The sequence below is a fragment of the Pelodiscus sinensis genome, chromosome 1 (genome assembly GCF_052426305.1).
Source record: "Pelodiscus sinensis isolate ZL-2025 chromosome 1, ASM5242630v1, whole genome shotgun sequence".
In the NCBI taxonomy this organism is placed as follows: Eukaryota; Metazoa; Chordata; order Testudines; family Trionychidae; genus Pelodiscus; species Pelodiscus sinensis.
Window position 1 is genome coordinate 178,707,565 of NC_143052.1, and position 20,662 is coordinate 178,728,226.

At 41.9% G+C, this 20,662-nt stretch overlaps 1 protein-coding gene and 1 long non-coding RNA gene across 4 annotated transcripts in view; one reads left to right on the plus strand and one right to left on the minus strand.

The window, feature by feature from the left end:
• Positions 1 to 1,150: 1,150 nt before the first annotated feature.
• On the minus strand, positions 1,151 to 3,798 carry LOC142826929 (uncharacterized). The gene is made up of 3 exons (XR_012901207.1): positions 3,643 to 3,798; positions 2,915 to 2,971; positions 1,151 to 1,289 (listed from the first exon to the last, which is right to left on the minus strand). It is a non-coding gene; the product is annotated as an uncharacterized LOC142826929 (long non-coding RNA).
• Positions 3,799 to 7,722: 3,924 nt separating this feature from the next.
• CHODL (chondrolectin) overlaps positions 7,723 to 20,662 on the plus strand; it is a 45,634-nt gene continuing 32,694 nt past the window's right edge. For 2 of the 3 annotated variants that reach the window (XM_075909996.2, XM_075910008.2), the window contains exon 1: positions 7,723 to 7,891. In XM_075909996.2, coding sequence (XP_075766111.1) covers positions 7,738 to 7,891 — 154 coding nt within the window. In that variant the 5' untranslated portion in view covers positions 7,723 to 7,737. Of the gene's footprint in view, positions 7,892 to 13,470; positions 14,050 to 20,662 lie in introns of those variants that run through there. The other variant, XM_006128842.5, reaches the window with a different exon arrangement.

Sequence of the window (20,662 nt, forward strand, 5' to 3'; positions counted from 1 at the left end):
TTCAATGAATTAATGTCATCATAAGACAAGAAGTAGGTGATATAGGCTATTACCAGTATGGGTTAGTGCAGATTGTAAGGCAGTAATGATTTTCACATTTAGATTATAATCTATGAAGGACAACTAAGTACTGCCCAGCTCCAGTGAGCATCCAGCTTCCCTTAAATAGAAAATGGTTCCCTGAGATTAAAAATACCCCTACCAATATGCTATCAGAGAAATTGCTATTTGTCATTTTGGACAGACTTTAAAATTCATGATAGCAGTCTTTCAAAATTCAATATTTCTAAAGATAAAATATTGCTTTGCTCGTCTATAGGTATACACATACTGCAGTTCATCATTACTGACAAGAGCTAGCTGTTGCTAACAAAATTCACAACCTATTTATATTTCTGTTAAATAGTCAAATGGATGCAGAAGATTATAGCTAGTTATTTGCCATAGATGTACTATAAGATGCATTGAATAGCTGGTTGCTGCAGTTATCTCCCTCATTTCCCCGGGAGGAAAATGCAGGTGAAGTCATAAGTGTGTGTGTTTTGTGAAATTAAACTATACCCTTTTGTTAGTTTAAGTGGGTAGCCTCAGCTCTCTAGATATTTACTAGTTTAGCCTCTCTCCCCTAGCAATTCACTAACACACAACAACATGTATGTAAATAAACATCTTTATTATTCATACTCCTTTAAAAATATGGATCTTTGTAACTATATGCAAGAACTGCCCATTCTTGCACCTGCAGAAGCCGAGGGAAAGCTTGGCTGAAGTTGCTCTGGGCACTAGCTGAAGGAGGGAGGATATGGACCAGAAAGCTGGAGACTTTCAAGGACTTTCAAGTAGCTGAGGCCTCAGTCATCAGTACAATTTTCACATTTGATTCACATGTCTGATGGTTCCAGTTGTGCCATTCATCTCTAAGATATCTGATCAATCTGACCCCAGATCAAGGTGAGGACTATTTTGCTTGGGGGAAATAGAACACAGGGCCTTTCATCTCTAAACCTCCATTTCCCATCCTAAGAGAGACAACAATAATTTTGATACGAAGAAATTAAAACAGCCTTTTGGTGCATCTGACACAGCTGAGAGCACTTTAATCTCTCTCAGTCCCTAACCTCTGGCTGCTAGAGTTGCTGGCTTTTTACTGGGTTACTATCCCCCCCCATGAGTGATTTTTGGGATCCCAGCCTCTCTCTTCTCAAGGCTGGGCCAGAGAAGTCATACTCTAGGGTATCATCCAAGTTATCTTCACCCAAATGTGAATGTCCTTCCTTCTTAATGGATATCTGGAAACAAACAGATGAGGAAGCAATTAAACCTATACCAGATGGTCTCTGCACTAATCCAGTAACAGGATATCAAACAACACTAAGCTACCCACTTTAGATGGAAAGTTCTAGGGAAGGGCAAGCACCCTAAAGGCTTTGTGTACACTGGAGGCTTCTTGCGCAAGAACACGTCCACACTGCCAGGTGCTTTTGCGCAAGAGCATCAATTTCAGTGTGGACGCTCTCTTGTGCAAGAATGCTCTGATGGCCATTTTAGCCATAGGGCTTTCTTCCACAAGAAACCCCTGCTGTGCGTCCACACTGCCCTCTTGCACAAGAGGGATTTACACTTACAATAAAGCGTGGGAAGAGAGCTTCTTGCACAAATCTTGTTGTGCAAGAGCCAGTGGGCTGTGTGGACGCTCTGCAGGTTCTTGCGCAAGAACCCGCCAGTGTAGACATAGCTTAAGTGTTGGACAGATGGAAACCACCCACGAGGCTTATGAGGTTATCCCTATTTGACCTAGTTGGGGCACAGGAGAGAAACAGGTCAAGGCAGACCTAAATCACAAAATATATAAGAGGCAGCTCTGACTGTTTCCCCCCTGTAGCCCACAGGGGTTAGAAAAGCCCAACTCCTAAAACGATCATGACAGTCATACAAGCAATTAGCAACTAGAGGACTGCCGGTTGCCTCTAAAAATTTAGGGATCACATGTAAAATGGAATTTTCCTTAAATTAAGTTACAGTACTAAGCATTGATGCCATGTTCACCGGCTTTTTTTTTTTAAACTACCATATATATAAAGTTACCTGCCTCTGGAACAAGTGACCTTGCTTAGGTGCATAGATTTAGAACTTATGGACAATACAGTATAATCCTTAAAAAAAGGCTTACTACTTAAATCAGCCATACTAAGGAGAGCATAACAAACTTTCTTCTGAGGTTTGGTTTGGTCTGGTCTCTGAGTTTGCATCATTTGATTAAGAATGATTGGGCCAGAAGGACTATGGGGAAGGAAAGCTGCAGACTGGTAGTTTTCTCTGAAGTAAGTAGTACAAAATCCAGTATACCTTAAAATGGTCTGGACTGGCCTTTGAATTTGATTTTGTCTTTTCTCTGTGCTCTAATTTTTCTGTGTGTTCAGTTTCTGAGAGGAAAGACCATTAATCCACAGGCCATTTTGTTTGTCAGTTTCACCACTACTTACCAACACACCACTACTGAAGCCAACATACATTTCCCCTGTCATGCCTTCCCCCCTGCCCATCTTGCTCTGTGTTAGGGCAAACGGAGGACAAGATTTGCAGCAAGCCCAGGACGTTGAGATTGTTACATCATTAAATTCCTTCATCCAAGAAAAGGCTAAAAACAAAGCTACTTTTGTAACTGGGAGAGGAGGAGGTTCTCACAGTTAAGTTAATACAGGAGGGTTAATTATCACATGTTGATAGTAAGAAGTGAATTATTTTTTAAAAAGCTACTATAGACACAGCACTAGTGTTATGGGAATGGTCACAAAAGCAACTGAATGACCTGCTAACTATGCACTTCCCTTCTACTCTTGCTCAAACAACTGAAGATCACTCCCCAGAGCCAAGCCAGGAACCCTGCAATCCACCATTAAAACAGTACTCTCACCTCTTCATCTGAGCTGTAATCAGAATCCCACACCTCAGCGCTGGTAGGAGGCATATCCTTGGGGAGCAGGATAGAGTGTTTAAGTGAATTAGGTCAGGGAAGAGAAAGAAAGTCTGACTAGGAGTAGAAGTAAAACATTAAAACCCATAAAGAGACAGACCATATTAAGGTCAGACTTGAGCCTGAGTAGCCTAGACAGAGCCATGTGTGTGAAGCCCAAAACCAGAATAGCAGAAGGAGGTTATCAATCGTGACTGAAAATCACCAATTTTAAGGTGTCTGGTCTGGGCCCCTTTGTCCTTCCTGCCTTCCAAGGGTGCTAGTTCTATCCCTCAGGGTGTTGGTGGTAGGTTTCCCCAGGGTGGCAGGCCTCAAGCCCTCAACCTCATGTACCCAGGGCAAGCACCTTATCCATTGTGCCAGCCAGTTTTCAGCACTGAGGGACATCAGAAGAGCTGGGGAGGAGGGAAATCAAGAAGCCCCATGTTGGAAGAACAGAGGGAAATCGGGGACTATAGGACTGAACGGCAGTAGCAGAACTGCTTGGGGAGAGGCAGGTCAGGAGTGGAATAGCACATGTAGTAAAAATCCAGAGTAAACAGCTTCAGTAAAGCTGCCTGGGTGTTGAGGTGTGCCCAGGCCTCCAGCAACAAGAGAAATAAGAGAGAGAGAGGGACATTTACGGTATGAGAGCACATATGGCCACAAAGACAGTTAAACATACCCACCTGTTCCATTTCTTCTTGCACTGCCGCTGGGAGAGGATAGGTGAAATAGAGGATTGAATCAGGAAAACCCTAATCTAGTTGCTGTTACTTCAGCCAGGCAACCGCTCCACAGTCAGTAGCATTCTATCCAGAGATGCTCCCCCCATCTCTGGCTAACACACCTTTATTATCCACCAAGCCCTAACTATTGCCACATCCTATTGGCTTATAACTCCTATGGCAGGCTAAGACCCCTCCCCATATTCCCCAAAACTGCTCCAGAGAAGAAAGGGTGTGTGGATCCACCTTATATTCATCCATAAATTACATTTATTCAAAACTAGATAAAACTGCTAGGGGTGATACTACCAAACTCAGAGCCACAAAAATGTAAGAAATGCCACATCAAGCCATGTGTATCACATCATACACACACACCCATTCAAAAACATGCTCTCAGTTCTCTTAGCAAACCCACCCCACTCAATCACTGCCAGCCTAATTTTTAAACAAAAGGTGGCTTTTGTTTTGTTTTGTTTTGTTTAACATAGTCACTTCTTAATGATATCACTTTCTAATCCTAAAGTCCATAGAAAATTCAAATGTGCTGCAATTAATATTTTCAAGTTCTCTAACAAAATCTGGACAGAAACAAACTAAAGGATCACAAAGTTCACACTCACAGGAAAATCCTGTTATTACCTTAACTCTGGACCCAATATAAGGGACTAAATACTATTATTTTTACTATAGGTCCTAGCAACCCCCCTAATCAGAACTGGAGCTCTATCTCTTTAGGTGCAATACAACACAGCCAAAAAAAATCCTTAGATTTAACACCAGTACTCTTGCAAATTTGCCATGTGATATTTGATGAACACAGGTGATCAGAACCTAAATTCTCACCCAAACGATAAATGTGATAGAGCAAATCAAGGATGGCTGCATTGCGAGTTGGCCTATGCACCTGCATGTGGGAATCAGGGTGAGTGATTACTTCTCCTAATACAATTGCATGTGCAGCTGGAACCTTGGGTATGTATATAAATGGATCAGTGGGTACTGCTCACTTGCTATTGTTCTCTAGAAAAGGTGGGTGGGGAAGGAAGGGAAATGCTAAGAGCTTTGTTTTTATCACTGACCGACAAAATAACTAATTCAGCATTGGGAGAGTAGTGTTTTACAGCTGGCCTGAACCACACTGCAGCTGCACTACAGTTGAGAGCAAGCATCCTAGCCCAAGTAGACGATGTTAGCAAAGCTCAAGGTAGCAGTCTTAGAATATCTGAGTGGATATTGTAGCTCCAGCAGAGACTCAGGCTAAACATCTGAGCTCAGAAGCAGGGAAGGAACAACATCTACGTGTATACTTTTAGGCTATGTCTAGACTGGCATGATTTTCCGGAAATGCTTTTAACGGAAAAGTTTTCTGTTAAAAGCATTTTTGGAAAAGCGCGTCTAGATTGGCATGGATGCTTTTCCGCAAAAGCAATTTTTGTGGAAAAGCGTCCCTGGCCAATCTAGACGTGCTTTTGCGCAAAAAATCGCTTTTGCGATTGGGTTTTTTTTTTGCGGAAAACAAATCTGAGCTGTCTACACTGGCAAAGTTTTGCGCAAAAGGGACTTTTGCCCGAATGGGAGCAGCATAGTATTTCCGCCAAAAGCACTGATTTATTACAGTAGCAAATCAGTGCTTTTGCGGAAATTCAAGCGGCCAGTGTAGACAGCTGGCAAGTTTTTCTGGAAAAGCGGCTGATTTTCTGGGGAAAAACTGGCCAGTCTAGACACAGCCTTAATGTGCTTACTGAAGTCCCATTAGCAAGAGTCTCAGGCTCATATGCAGAAATTTCTGTGTGTGTGTGTGGCGGGGGGGGGGTTGTTTTTTGTGTGTGTTTTTTTTGTAAATGTGGACTGCAAGGGTGTGAACGTACTCTCTGTGGTCCCCAAGTAAGTTGAAAATCAGCCCCAGCTAGTCAGCATGGAGGAGAGAGTCTTGGGTAGCGCATGGCTCTTACCTTCCCTTTGTCAGCCTGAACATGTTTAATTTGGGGATTATGGGGGTGCTTTTGTGCCCCTGTCCCCAAGTATGGGCCTGAGTCTGTCTGCTCAGAATGGGAGGCTCATTCCCAGCTGCAGTGTAGAACATACCCTTTGAGGTTCAGTGCCTCCTTGCACACAACCCCTATCTCCAGGCCGGGCTATGTCTAAAGACTGAATCATGCCTAAATGCCATAATTAGGAACTGGGCTCTAAACAAGGAATGCATTTTTCAAACAGAATCATTGTATAGTACGGACAATTTTTTCTTAAAACTGAATTACTAACTGTAGTTTAAAGAGAAAAGCATATTAGCAGAGGAGAAAATTAATTCAAGAGCAGTTTTAGGATTCCAATAAAATGGAAAGTAGAACTAAAATTAAAAGTACATGCCTCAGTGGAATTTAATATTTTAACTGAAGGTCTATAGGTTTTAATTAAGGCTAAGATTTCATCAGGCATTTTTAGTAAAAGTCATGCACAGGTCATGGACAATAAATAAAAATCCATAGCCCCTTACCCATCCCTAACTTACTACAAATACCCCTGATTTAAGTTTGCCCACTCCTAAGATGCTGCTGCTCTGGGAAGAGCCCCAGGAGACTGCTGCTTCAGCGGCAGAGGCTAACTACATATGGTCAGCCTTGGGGCCACTGCTCCAGCTGCCTCTGTGGCCACCCAAGAGCCATTGCTTGGCTGTCCCCAGAGTCAGTTGTACTGGCAGGTGTTTGGGTGGTTCCTAGCGTTGGCTGGCAAGGACACTGGAACAATATGTATAATGGAAGTGCTAAAAGCCATTGAATCAAACAATAAATCCTGTATATAAAGTAAATCATTCAATCTGGGGGTGCTGCATCACACCCCACGCCCGTAGTTTCAGCATCTTTGGCAGCTGGTATGCTGCAGCTGGAGGTTGTGGAAAGTCACAGAATTTGTGACATCTACAACCTTTGGGACACTCTCGCAGCCTTAACTATAACAGGCTTTGCGGTTTTCAATGGGCACCCTCTGACTGACAAATCTATCTGTCTTTTTTTTAAGCCTAATATTGCTACATGTAGCACCTAAAAAGATTATAGCTGAAAACAACTGAATTACAGGCAGTCCCCGGGTTACATACATGATAGAGACTGTAGGTTTGTTCTTAAGTTGAATTTGTATGTAATTCAGAACTGGTACATATTATAGGGGAAACTCTAGCCAAACATTTCTCCAGAGCTCAGTTTTATTCTCCCACACCTCACTTCCCTCAGTCCTTTATTCTCAAGCTGAAGTGTCTGCTGAGAGAAGCTGCTCTGCATCTCCCTGGTCTGCGGGGGAGGGGGGGGCGCTAGCTTTGCGTCTCCCTGGTCTGCTGGGGGGAAGCAGCTAGTGCGGGGTTGCCTCACCCCATTTGTAAGTAGGGATCCGATGTAAGTCGGATCCATGTAACCTGGGGACTGCCTGTACTTTATTCCCTGGGTAGCACTTTGTATTCATTGTTTTCCATGTACAGTCAGATAAAAACCTATCATGCATGTGAGTTCTCAGTGAGGCCATGTATGTGAACAAATACAAACCTATACTCAATTATTGTAGGATCAGGTTCCTTAGTTATGATATTTGTGTGGTTCTTTCCAATAGTAACAAGGAGAAAAACATTATTTAAAAATACAATATTGTTTTAATGCCACACCAACTGGCAGGGAGATCCAGGGACAAGTGGAGTAGTTAAAACTGTTTTTTGAAACTGTCTCAAAGTCAAATTGATATTGTGCATTTACATGGACTTAATAGATTCTTCAGATGAGACTTTGACTAATTTGGTAAAACACATGGGGAAAAAAAACAAATAAAGGCAACTGTGGACAGTGCTTGATAATGCATGGGTTTTGGACAGATTAAGGAAGAAGTGAGTAGGGAAAACTCATAAAAAAAACCACGGCAAATAATTTTTGATTATAAATGAAACAACTTGTTGCAATCAAAGGCATTTCTAATGAACTTGTATGAAAATGAAATGTAATCCACCACCATTTTGCCATACTCTCTGGACATGACAAAATGATGCCATGATTAAAGCATAGTCATCCCTTTTATATGAGGACTTTCTGTATACTCACAACTTTATTTTCTTCCCTTTCAGGTGTGTTTAGTGACAGATATTGCCACTCTTTCCTGGCGGACACCCAGGAGTACCTTACTATTGAGGATGACAGAATCTTGTCTTTAATATGTGCCAAAAATAAACCAAGTAAGAGAGAGATTATCTTTAACCATAAATATTATAAATATGTCATAAAATACTAATTAATTCAAACAGATTTTTTCCTGGAAGTTATAGAAACAAGACAATGAGGTTATTGTAGAGAAACAGTTAAAGCCTACATATCACCATGTCAGTGCTGGTACCTAAAGTTTGTCATCTACATCTATATTTAGGTATTTCAATAAGCTTTTGTTTTGGGGCCTAGCTATAAGCATGCAAGTATGTAAAGTGTTAAGATCAGAAAGGACCATTAGATTTAGTCTGATCAGCTTTACATCACAGGCCATGGAATGGCATTCAATTTTTTCCCCTATTGTGACCAAGAACACATGCTTAACCGAAGTATATCTGCCAGAAAATCATTCAGTTTTCATTTGCAAGTTAAGAACCTAAATATCTCTGATAATCCAGGCCATATGAGCTGTCCATGTAGGGAGAAGTAGCCTGCTATTCTTCAGCTAACCTGAAGTCTCTGCCCAAGTCTCAAAAAAGAGAAAATTAAACATTTTAATGTTTAAAGTAAATGATGTAATATAAATTGTATTTAATACCTTTTAAGGAAGTGTCTCCTGGAGGGATTACATCTCACAGTTTTGGAAAGCATCAAGTCTGAATTCGAGATAGGTTATATACCTTAAGCATTAATGGACTAGAACTGTTAATATCCTAGGTACTGACTTAATGTGCCACACTGACTGTAAATAGCATCATTTATTGAACTGATTTAGCAACAGTGCTGTATGCTATAGTACACATCATTTAGAAGGTGATCAGGTTCTGGACCAAACAGAGCCACCACCAGAATACATTATGAAAAAAAGCTTGGTCTCTCAGGAAAGAAGCCAACTGCTCATTACTCTTGGAAGAGCTCCAGGTGAACTCTTACAAAGCTATACAGACATGGTTGCCACATCTGAAAGGATCCTTAATGTAAATCAGTTTTCTGTCACTGCAGGTGGATCCTGATAAAAAGCAATACGCCAAAGCTATGTACTGGAATTATACATGGAAAAGAAGCAGTAATAATGGGCGAGATCTTTTGCTGATGTGAAATGGTGTTAATGAGACAAAGAGGGGACTGCAAAGTTTGTGCTGAGGGGAAATCTAAAAATGAGTTAGTATGTTATATTAGAAGACAGCCACCAACAATCTTTCTAGGAAAATATATAGGAGAGGAAAAGGGATGTGTGTCCAGCCAGAAGGCAGGCAAGTCAAAGATCAGTCACTGTATGTGCCAAATTCTTCTGACAAACTAACAGACGGCATAGCAAATCATCAAGTAATGCTGTGTAATTTAATAGAAAGCACTAATTTTTAAAAAAAAAACACATCTATCCCAGAATATTTGATTCTTATAACTGGTAAAGATACACACACAAAAATTTTAAATAGTGTTCAAATAAATTGCAACAAATATAACACATGGAAAGTGCAAAACAACAAAAAAGATGTTTAGAAATATTGACTCGCATTATTACTTATTTTGGAGTGTCACCATCTGTCCACAGAGTAGCACGTCTGGCACTCTGCATAATGCAGTGGCACAGTCACTGATTACAAATTTGTCCAATGTTCCCTGGATCATTGCATTATCCACAACATTATTAACCAGCTTTTCAATCCAAGGGAGGAGGTTAAAATCATTGAAGCCCCTGTACAAAAGGCCATTTGTCAAATTTTTCATCACACCCTTCATTTGGGTAAGGGATGGGATAGTTACATTGCCATTCAGAGTTCTCTTCTGCACCATTTTGGGGGTTCACTTCAAATCGGTTTCTAATCTCAGTCCCAGTGTCCTCATCAGAGACAGGTTGTATAACAAAAGCACTGTCATCGATGCCTATCCATTCTTCAAATTTGTGTGCAATGAATTCTCGTGGTGGCTCAATAACAATTGCTTCCTTTGTGGGTTAAATGACCTGACATCCCTTTTCCCAACAGTTCTAAATTGTTGAAGCTTTGACATCAAACCAGGCATTTTCACGCATTTGAATGGCATCTAAAAAATTGATCTTTGTGGCAATTTCCATAGCGGTAGCCCTGTTGTTCTTATCAGTGTGATGCAACACCATGTGAGCCATTGGATTATGAAAGTATACTTTGGCAGTGCTGATAATTTCCTAATCACACAACTGAAAGATAGAAATTTGTGTTTTTTGGGAGGAATTCAAGTGAGATATTTCTCAGTGCTACATATTTTGTGATGCGGTCTGTACAGTTTGGGAGGTCATGCTCTCTTTCTTCCACAATGACAACAGTGCCACATGAAGAATGGGTGGAATTTGAGAAGTCAGGGAGGTTTCTGGCTAAGTTCTCTACCTTTGTTCATTTTTGTTCAGTTCATATAGTTTTGTATATAGTAAATGCAATAACAAAGTTGTTTTTGAGGTTAATGGTACAGGCTAAATTCTAGGAGGTCCACAGAAATTACTCCAAATCTATGAAAAATCAACAAGGAGTCTGACAAAGTAGTTTTACCCATAAAAGCTTATGCCCAGATAAATCTGTTAGGCTGTGTCTACACTGTACCCCTTTTCTGGAAAAGGGATGCAGATTAGACACATCGTTATTGCAAATGAAGCGGGGATTTAAATATCCCCAACTTCATTTGTATATACATGGCTGCTGCTTTTTTCCAGCTCAGGGCTTTGCCGGAAAAAAGCGCCAGTCTAGACGGGGATCTTTCAGAAAATAAAGCCCTTTCCGAAAGATCCCTTATTCCTGATTTTAAGAGGAATAAGGGATCTTTCGTAAAAGGCATTATTTTCCGAAAGATCCCCGTCTAGACTGGCGCTTTTTTCCGGCAAAGCTCCGAACCAGAAAAAAACGGCAGCCATGTTTATACAAATCAAGCCGGGGATATTTAAATCCCCGCTTCATTTGCAATAACGATGTGTCTAATCTGCATCCCTTTTCCGTAAAAGGGGTGCAGTGTAGACACAGCCTTAGTCTTTCAGGCAGTGGTCTGCAACCTTTTTAACCACAAGATCACTTTTTCAATTTAAATGCAATGTAAGATCTACCTCAAACCCAAATACCCTTGCCCCACTTCCTTACTGCCCCTTCTTTGAGTCCCTGCCCCTGCTCCATTCCCATCTCTGAAGCTTTACCTTGCTCACTCTATCTCCCTTCCTCCCCCATCCTCACTCACTTTCACCAAGCTGGGGTAGGGGGTTGGTGTGCGGCTGCAGGCTCTGGTCTTGGGCCAAGGAGTTTGGAGTGTGGGAGGGGATCCGGGTTTAGCCCATTGTGGGGAATGGGGGTCCAGGAGGGGCTTCAGGGTGCAAACTCCTGGAAGGAGTCTAGGTGCAGGGGGACTCATGTCTGGGGCAGGAAGTTGGGTGTAGGAGGAGGTTCAGGGCTAGGACAGAGGTTCAGGAAGCAGGTTTTGGCCAGGCACCATTTAACTGAGATGGGTGGTGGAGCAGTGGAGTTCAGGCAGGTTTACTCCTGCCCTTGCCCTGCACCACTCCTGAAAGCAGCTGGCATGTACAACAATGGCTCCATGGCCACGGTCCCCCTTTATTCATCAATGGGAGCTGCAGGAGCAGTGTCTGCAGGAAAGGACAGCATGTGGAAAGACCTGCTCTGCCTTCCTCAGGGGCTGCAGGGACATGCCAGCCTCATCCAGGAGCAGCAATTACCACAGGAATAATTACTCCAGCCATGACAGGCTAAGCATTTTAGAACTCAGTACTCAAAGAATTAAATGTAAGTGTAAGAGAGAAATGAAAATTATGAACTGCACAGACCATTCAAAACCCAAAATAACACACTTTGCAAGAAGTAAAAGAAGTAACAACAACCCTGCCACCCCGCCATGTATGTTTTGGGGTGAGAAATGAGAGTGAAGGGCAGAGTGTGCTTGTGAGACTGACAGACACATACACGGGCTATGTCTAGATTGGCATGATTTTGCGGAAATACTTTTAATGGAAAAGTTTTTCCGTTAAAAGTATTTCCGCAAAAGCGCGTCTAGATTGGCACGGATGCTTTTGCAGAAAAGCATCCGGGGCCAGTCTAGACGCGATTTTGCGCAAGAAAGCCCCGCTTGCCATTTTAGCCATCGAGGCTTTTTTGCGCAAAACAGTTCTTCCCTGTCTACACCGGCCCTCTTGCGCAAATTCAAGCGGCCAGTGTAGACAGCTGGCAAGTTTTTGTGCAAAATCTTGCCAGTCTAGATGCATCCACATTGTGTGGGAGTGACAGAGATTTGCATTGCCAAGCTCCCTCCATCCCCTTCTCTCTGGGTGGAGATAGGGTACAGAAGTGTGTGTGTGGGGCGGGGGGTGGGAGAAGGGACACCCTGACATCAGTATCCCCACTCTTCTTCCTGCCACATCCTGCACAGGAGGTTCCCAAGGCAGAGATCAGAGCAGCATGACAGTGGGTGGAGGGGCAACTGAAGTGCCAGTGCTTGAGAGCTTCCTGGCCAAACCAGTCAGGATCACTTGTCAAAGGCTCCAAGATCTTCCTGTAGATCTGGATCTACAGGTGACCACTGCTTTGAGGTGACATAGGACTCCTTGTTATTTTAATAGAGACTGATTTACACAGCTATCTTTCTGAGACATACTTCCAAATCTATGGAAAGTAATAGAGTGTGGTATGCCAGCTGCAGAATTCTATAGTTTGGATAAAACCCCTGTATCTAGGATTTCATCCTCTAGTTGTTTCTATAGGACAGTGGTTCCCAAACTTTTTAGCATCATGCCCCCCTTTTTGATTTTTAAAAACACTCATGGTCCCCCCCCCCCCCAAATAGCAGCAAATTGTTGAGCAAAAAAGAAAGAAAGAAAGAAAATAACTGATTGGGGCAGCAAAACTTAATACGGGAGGGGGAGCCGGGGTGCCTCACACCCTCCCCCTAGAATTTCTTCATGCCCCCCAAGGGGCACATCCCCCTGTTTGGGAACCCATGCTAAAGGACAGTTTGATGGTGATATAACACAGTATGATTTGAAGATTTAGGGATGGGTCCAAATGAAAAGTCCTGATCTGAACCTTGAAGTTGGAATGGTTTGAAAAAGAGATGGTTACCTAGGGCTGGGATGTGTGGTGGCTCAGGAGCCATTCAAATGCTGCCCAGCTGATTAGCAGAGCACCCACAGCTAGGTTTTGTTACTAGTGGTGGTGTACATCACACACACCTCAGCGCCCATAACATTTATTCTGCCCATGGATTGAACAAATGTGCAGGTGGATGGCAAAGATTAGAGGGGACATTGGTTCAGGCCCTCCTCTCTTAGCAAGGTGGAGGTGGCTTACGGGGAAAACCCCATATTGTTCCCATCACCAGTCTGCTAGCCTAGGAAACCTGTTGGGCCAGGATCCATGCCCCAAATGCAAGAAGAATCCAGCCCCAGTCTTGAATTGCTGGCGCCTACTCCCTCTTGCCCGGTGCATCTCGCCAGGTACCCGAGGGAGTGAAGCCAAACACCGCCAGTAGCTAGTTACTCAGGAGTCAAATGAGACCCTCCCTCCCCCTCGCTGCACTGTCAGCAAGTTGGGAACGAAAGGGACGTGCCGGTGCCAGACTTTCCTGGCAAAGCGGCCAGGGGCGTATGCAAATGGAGCCCGCAGGCCGGCTTCCCGCCTGCCCCTCAGGAAGGCGGAGGGGCTGCTGCTGCTGAGTCCGCCGTTTTGCAGCGCCCCGGGGCCATAAAAGCGGCAGCGTCGCGCGCGGGGCGGTTCACTCTGGAGGGGGCTGGCGGCAGCGGCAGAAATCAATAGCCCGGGGGCTGTTTTTTTCCCCGGCACAGCCGCTCGGGCTGCCTATATAACCAGCAGCATCCCCAGCCCTCGCGGCAGCCGCAGCCTCCCCCCCCGGAGAGCGGCGCGGGCGGGGCGGGAGAGCCGAGGGGGCGGTGCGGGCAGCAGGGGGCAGCGCGACTCTCCGGCCGAGGGCCATGTGCGGAGCGGCCGCGGCTTGGGAGCGGCAGGGAGCGCGGCGGCTGCTGTGAGCGCTGGCGGGGCGGCGAGGAACTTGCAGGTGCAGCAGCCGGTGCCTGGTGCCGTCTTTGTTCTGCGTGGGGACTCGCCCGCCGCGATGAGCGCCTCTCCCTCCTCCAGACTCGTCCCCCTGCTGCTGGGCGCCGCGATGCTGTGGGGGCCCAGCTGCCTCTCCCTGCGAGTCCTCAGCGGTGAGTGAGCGGGACGGGACAGGGCGGGCGGGCGTGGGGAGCTTCCCTCCAGGCGTGCGCGGGGACTGGCACTGCCTGCGCAGCTGCAGCCGCCAAGGGCTACATCCTCCAGCCCTGACCCAGAGCGCACGCTGACCGCGGGAGCTGCTGCTGGAAACATGGCCAGGGGAAGGGAGGCGGGGAAAGGCAGCGTTTGGTGAAGGCGGGGAGAGCTTTCCTCACTCTGGCCCAACTTCCACGCGAGTTTTGGCGGACGCTGGGCTGGAGGAGTTTGCCTCCCAGCTCAGCTTAGAAGAAAGACCCACATCCATGCCGTGCTGCGAACCCGTTTCTTCCCCTCTTACCTCACCTTTCTACCTGCCCAGCATCGCAGGTGCCAAAGTTGGAAGAGACAATCTGTTTAGGGATAAATCCTGAAGTTCTTCTTCTCCTCTTGTATAAAACTGCTCCTTGAAGTCCGAGCTATGCCTGAGGAAAGACCTCAGGGTTTGGCCCTTGACATTTATATTGGCATTTGCTCACAACAGAGCTAGAGAGCCTCTCCTGGGCTTACAAAAAATCAGAACATGCTGTTAATTTAGTTTATAGGACATGGACCCATCACAAATAACTGTGGTGGCAATTCACACACACACAGCCTGACTAATATGAAATAGTTTTAAAAACGAAATGGCGTTTGACTATTTATTCTGCTGTTCTCTCCCCTTTCCATTCCATTAATTTTCATCTGTGAAAATAAGCTAGTCAGGTTCACATTTGTTTACTGTTGTCTTCTAGTCAATTTCACACAAACGTTCCCATGCAGTGGCAATTGCTGCGTTTTGGATTTCAAGTAGCAGTCATAAAATAAATTTTCCTCTTATTAAAATATTGTTTAACCATCCTCTGTAAAATTAAGACAATATGATAACAACAGTGAAGTTGTTTTTTAAGGTACTGATATCATCTGTGAGTTAACTTCCTTTGCTGGCTGCAAACACATAGGCCCTTTTTATAAAAAAGAAACTGATCATACTTGAGGGGTTGATTCTTAAAAGACTGAAATCTGGAACATTTTCTTTTAAATAATGCTGAAGGTTTAGCTTTTATATACACATACAGATATAGATGAGAGTGAATATGTGAATTTCGGGATTGATTTTAGTTTTCCTATAAACTTGAGAAAGTCAGACTGAAAGTGCTCATTAAAGTTAGATGTATTGTAGCCAATCACGTATGCAGTTTTCCCCCGCAGAAGTCTAAAATTCATCTCATATCCACCTGCTGTGCAGCTATTGAGAAGAGGCTGTTGGTTGTAGCTGTCATTTTTGGTAATCTGTCTAACTCATTACACTCAAAAGTAGATTCTAGATCTTCAGAATTGAAAAGCTAGGTCAGCAAATCACTATGACATATTAAGATCTTCAACCACTCCAATATAATGTTTTCCAAGGTATTTTTCTGCAACTAGAAGATATTTTTGAACATCTCACTATGCTGAAAAAGTCATTATTTTTGTATCTTTAATTAATTATTTTAAAAGGATGATAAAAAGTACATTCTGCAGCACCTCTCTGTGTAGGATATCCTTACATTCACAGCTGTCTTTAGCGATATAGGATTGTTCCTTTTTTATGATAACATTAGGCTAAAAAGAAAATAGAATACACTTTTTTTGTACTGTGTATATGTCATCCTTTTCATTATCTTTTGTGCTACTTCAAATGGAAGAGGATGTGAGCATAATTGAAATGTGAGTTCAAGCACAGTTCAGAAGGTTTATGGTCCTGCTTTGCATTCCTAACACATTCAGCATCTGATCCAAAGTCCACTGAATTCAGTGGAAAGATTAATATTGTCTTCCAGAGGTTTTGGATCTGAAAGCTGAAGGCAATGAGAATCTTGGATGCATTAGGAATACTGAACTGAATCTAGAGATTTATCCTGATGCATGATGATTTCACTCTTGCCTATACTTCTTAAGTTCTTAGTTATAGGAGTTATGTACCTAATTCTTTGTGAATGCAGATGAGGCCACGCCTCTACTCACAGCATAACAAAGGAAGTAGTTTCTACATGAAATGTTGCAAATGAAGTGATAGCATGATGAGGCCAGATGTATAGAACATTGGAATCATTTTTTAGTTTTTATTTATTTATTTAGAGCACGTTATTTGGGTGCTAAAAAATTCAGAATTATCATATCATGGTGCTAAATACGGAGGGTGTGAGTCACTTGCTGTGAGTCAATAGGTACCTATCTGAAGCAAGATCATGAAAGTAACTATAGCATGCTTTTGCTTGTTTACACATTAATTTTTCTTTTTCAGGAAACAAGACCCAAGATGTGATACTTTGAAAGTTTTTGTTCTTTGAAAAGTCACATCGGGCTAAAGTGCATTCTAAGATGCACTACTTAAATTTACACTACAACCAGGAAATCGAACTAGGAGCTTCTGTAAAACAAAGAATGGTCCTGTAGCACCTTAGAGACTAGCCAAAAAATATAGATAGCTTTCGTGGGCACAGCACACTTCTTACACGGCTACCCTTCTGAGACTTAGGAGCTTCTGTGTATGTGAATACATGACTATGTGTTTTATCATAGGTACCATTTGGACACTTTTGTGTTAATTTTTAAGGGTGTATATCCTGTATAAGATTTGAGGAGATTCAAGCAAATGGCCTTTAAACAGAACTATATTTTTAGTGACATTTGCAAATACAGTTCATAAAGGATCATTTGTGTCCGTAATGTTTTTTAAATCAGTCTACAGTATGTATATTTTCAAACCATGGTTCAAACCATCATTACATTCCTATTGAAAGGCCCACTTACCACACACTATTTTTCAAGCATAAAATTAATTTTGTACATGATTATGATTATGCTATATTTGTGTAACAGATACAGAACAAGATTTGAAGACAGTTGTGGGGAATAAAACAATTAAGGGTTGTATTAAGGTTTCAGTAGTCAAAGCTAGGTTAAGCATGCAGGGAAGTACTACACCAAGCAGCAGTGGCCAGAACATAGAAACTGAGAAAATGCCCCTGGAGGGCGGATGGGAAACTACTCCTTTCTGGATAGGGGTCACATCCCTGCCCTGCCATATACACTTAAAACGGTCTACTCCTATTGTCAGTGTTAATGTGCTCTGGCACTCAGGAAACAAACACATAGATGATGTGTAGTACACTGTGCTATCTTGCACATCTGCCCTTGAGCAGCAACAATTTGGTCTTAAATAGGAATATGTGTATATATGGTCTAAAATATCACAGGAGCAGAACTTCAGTGATGAAAAACAAAACTAGAAAGTTATTAACTTTCATTTTCATGCACCACATTCTTCAGGAATTGTGAATTTCCCCTCTCTCTCTTTTCCTCCCCAAATCAGCTACATTCTTCTAAGAACTAGAATAGAGAACATTCTTCATTATGGGCTTGATCCAATACCTACTGAAATCCATAGAAAGACTTCCTCTGAGTTCAATAGGTTTTGGATCAGAGTAGTCCAAGTAATTATAGATGCATTATAAAAAAGTGACTCCGTGATAAATGTTTAAGACTGTGAACTATAATTACTCATGATTCCTACACGTGGTAGGAATCACAAAAAAGAATGCTCTGCTTTTTAAAATGGCTTTCCCATTGTTGGCTAATTTATTTATGGAATAGTTTTCTATTGTTTATCCATTTTCCTCAAAATTAATATCTCTTAACCACTTGTTAACATATTGTTTTGTGAATAAGATCTGCCTAGTGAAAAGTAACTGGCCTAATATTTTATTTAGCACATTTATCACATTATAGTGACATATTAGCCATAATTATTTTTGATGTGCAAGTTAAAAAAATCAGGGTAAGTATTGTTTACTTTTTAAATATAGGTTGGCAGAAAATGAGTTTTTAAGGAAAGTAATAAAGTAGTGGAAGGGAAAACTGCTGAGCATTACATAGCCTGCATTGCTGTCCCATGACATCATAAAAAACATGAAGTGATGATAATGCAGTTTGCAAAGATGCAATTACTTTAAGTATCTATTGGCCAGGAAAGAAGCAAACTAATCTTATTACTAACCATTTAACAACCTACGTATTAATCATAGTCATTATGCCGTAATGACTGATGTTTGCTGTCATTTTATGTTTGCTTTTTTAATTGCAATATATTTCTTTGGTATGGCATGGCATGTGACACTAAATTTAATTTTAATATCATATTTAAAAGCTATACGTATATTCAAATGGGAGAAATATTTAGATGTATAAAATATTTCCTAAGGTAAGAGAAACTAACAGGCAACAGATAATAAAACAAGAGAGTTGCTTTTAAATTCCAGAGATTTATTTAAAATGTCTCTGATGATAGTGTTTGTTCATTTGTATCGTTTATGATCTGATTTGCTGAAATACTACATTTTATGTGTGATGCTTAAAGAAGTTAGATGGTTAAAGATGCATATTATAGAGGAAAACAAAATGAATTAGAGATAAATTCAGTCTTTGTGTAAACTGACACAATTTCATTGACTTCAATGGATTGCTTGCATTATCTTTGAATTTAGCTCCTTGGAGTTTTAATCAAGATATTTTTGAAGTGATGGCATCCATTGCTTGTAATTATATGTTTTTTATGATTGTTCGGTTTACATGACACTTTGAAACTGTATATAAAACAGTTCGGAAGGTTAAAAAAGGCTAGTAACCTAGCCTAGGAAAAATACCATACTGTATCTTTGGGGTTTTTTTATATTGGTAAAACTTTGAAGTAGGAATAAGAGATCCTCCGGAAGAGGGCTTTATTCCGGAGGATCGGGCCAGTCTAGACGCTTTTTTCTGGCTTTTCCCAAAGCCGGAAAAAAAGCGGTGGCAATGTTTATTTAAATCCCGCAAGGGATATTTAAATCCCCCGCGGATTTCCCTATTCCCACTTTCAAAATTAGCATGCCCCTTCTGAAGAAGGGGCCAGTGTAGACGTAGCCAGGGATTTTTTTGATGCTTGGTACAATCAGTCCTATTCCCAAAGTGAATGGATAAAGTATTTAAAAGGGATATTTATGTGACTTTCAGGGATCCTATATATTTAAATAAGATTTAAAATCAGCTATATTGATTGGTATTTCAAATTCAGTGTGTTTCATAGGTATGTAGATAGGGTGTTTCTACACCCAGTATTGTCTGTTTATACACTTGTGTAAACAACAATGATGTAAATATGATGACAAAATGCTAATGAATCAGCCATTAATATACTGTGTTGAGGCAGGCTGTGGTCATATGAAATAGAGGTTAGATCACTCTAGTCCAGCACTCTCTGGACCGGCAACAAATGTGGTCCAGCATGATTTTAGTTAGCAGGATATCAGGTTTCATGTGGTCCAATAAAGTTTGTTTACAGCACCAGGCCTGATTCTCAGTGTTCTGTCTATTATTTAGCTCTAATTTACCCCTAATTGTCTTCTCAGAACCCAGTAAACAGTGGAAGTGTTGGTAATGCTGCTAGACAATATTAACCTCACGTGGTTTAGCAAATTCTCTGGTTTGACACCAGTCAGTGCCGTGAGGGTTCCAGATTAGAGAGGTTCAATCTGTGCTCTGGCAGGCTGTGCAGGGCCAACAGGTCGTAGGTCAGGCACTTTTCAACTAATGGGCTAGCAGCTACTTCACACAAGTGTTTCTGCAGGATCCAACCATTTTCCCCAAAGACCATTAGATTTGGATCAATGCTTAGTAGTCTTTCGCTTGTAGAAAAGTCATACTTTATTACCATTATCAAAAAGTAGAAAAATGTAACCCTACACAACAGTTACTATAAGCTGAAGGTGTCCCTGCCTTATCATAAAAGGCTATATGCACATTGTTTAAGGTTAAAAGTTACCCCCTACCTTAGTTTTGACTTTATTACTCAGGGTAACTAAAGCTAAACATAACCGTATGAATTCCAGTCTATACCTTCCCTTCAGATATGACTTCACCAACATTCCTACCTTCAGCCCCATCTATTCCCACCGCTGCTATATGCAGTGTGAAGTTTAACAAGCCACACCTAGATCACGGAGAGAACAGGGATTAATTTACAGGGGCCAGAACCTCAGTGTGCAAGCATCCAAATGCCAATTGATTTCACTGGAAGTTAGAAACCTAAATAACTTTGAAGATCTGGGTCCAGCCACTGGGGTTGAAGTCACAGTAGAATCCAGCCACCCTGTCACATTGCAAGATCATAGTATTTTCCATATGCTTGGCTGGATAAAAGAAATCAAACCCAAGGCTCCATTTGTATGCACAATCAGTAGGGAATTGCACATGACATTTCACACATCTTTCAGATAACACTATCATGCAAATGAAGATTATAGTACTTTCATGCTGGTTTATGTCATTCCCTGGAGAATGTTAGGTTCATAAACCCAGGAGGAGAGTGTACTAATTCCCATATATTTTACATTTACACACATGTACGTACACACAGTATTGTTATTTTATCAGTGACAGACATAATGTAGATAACCTTTATTTAAATAATGATCCAGCTTAATTGAAATCAAATTGCCAATAAGTGGAAAAATCATTTCTATTTCACTGGAACAAAACCATGAACAATGCAATTCCACATAGTGGATGGTT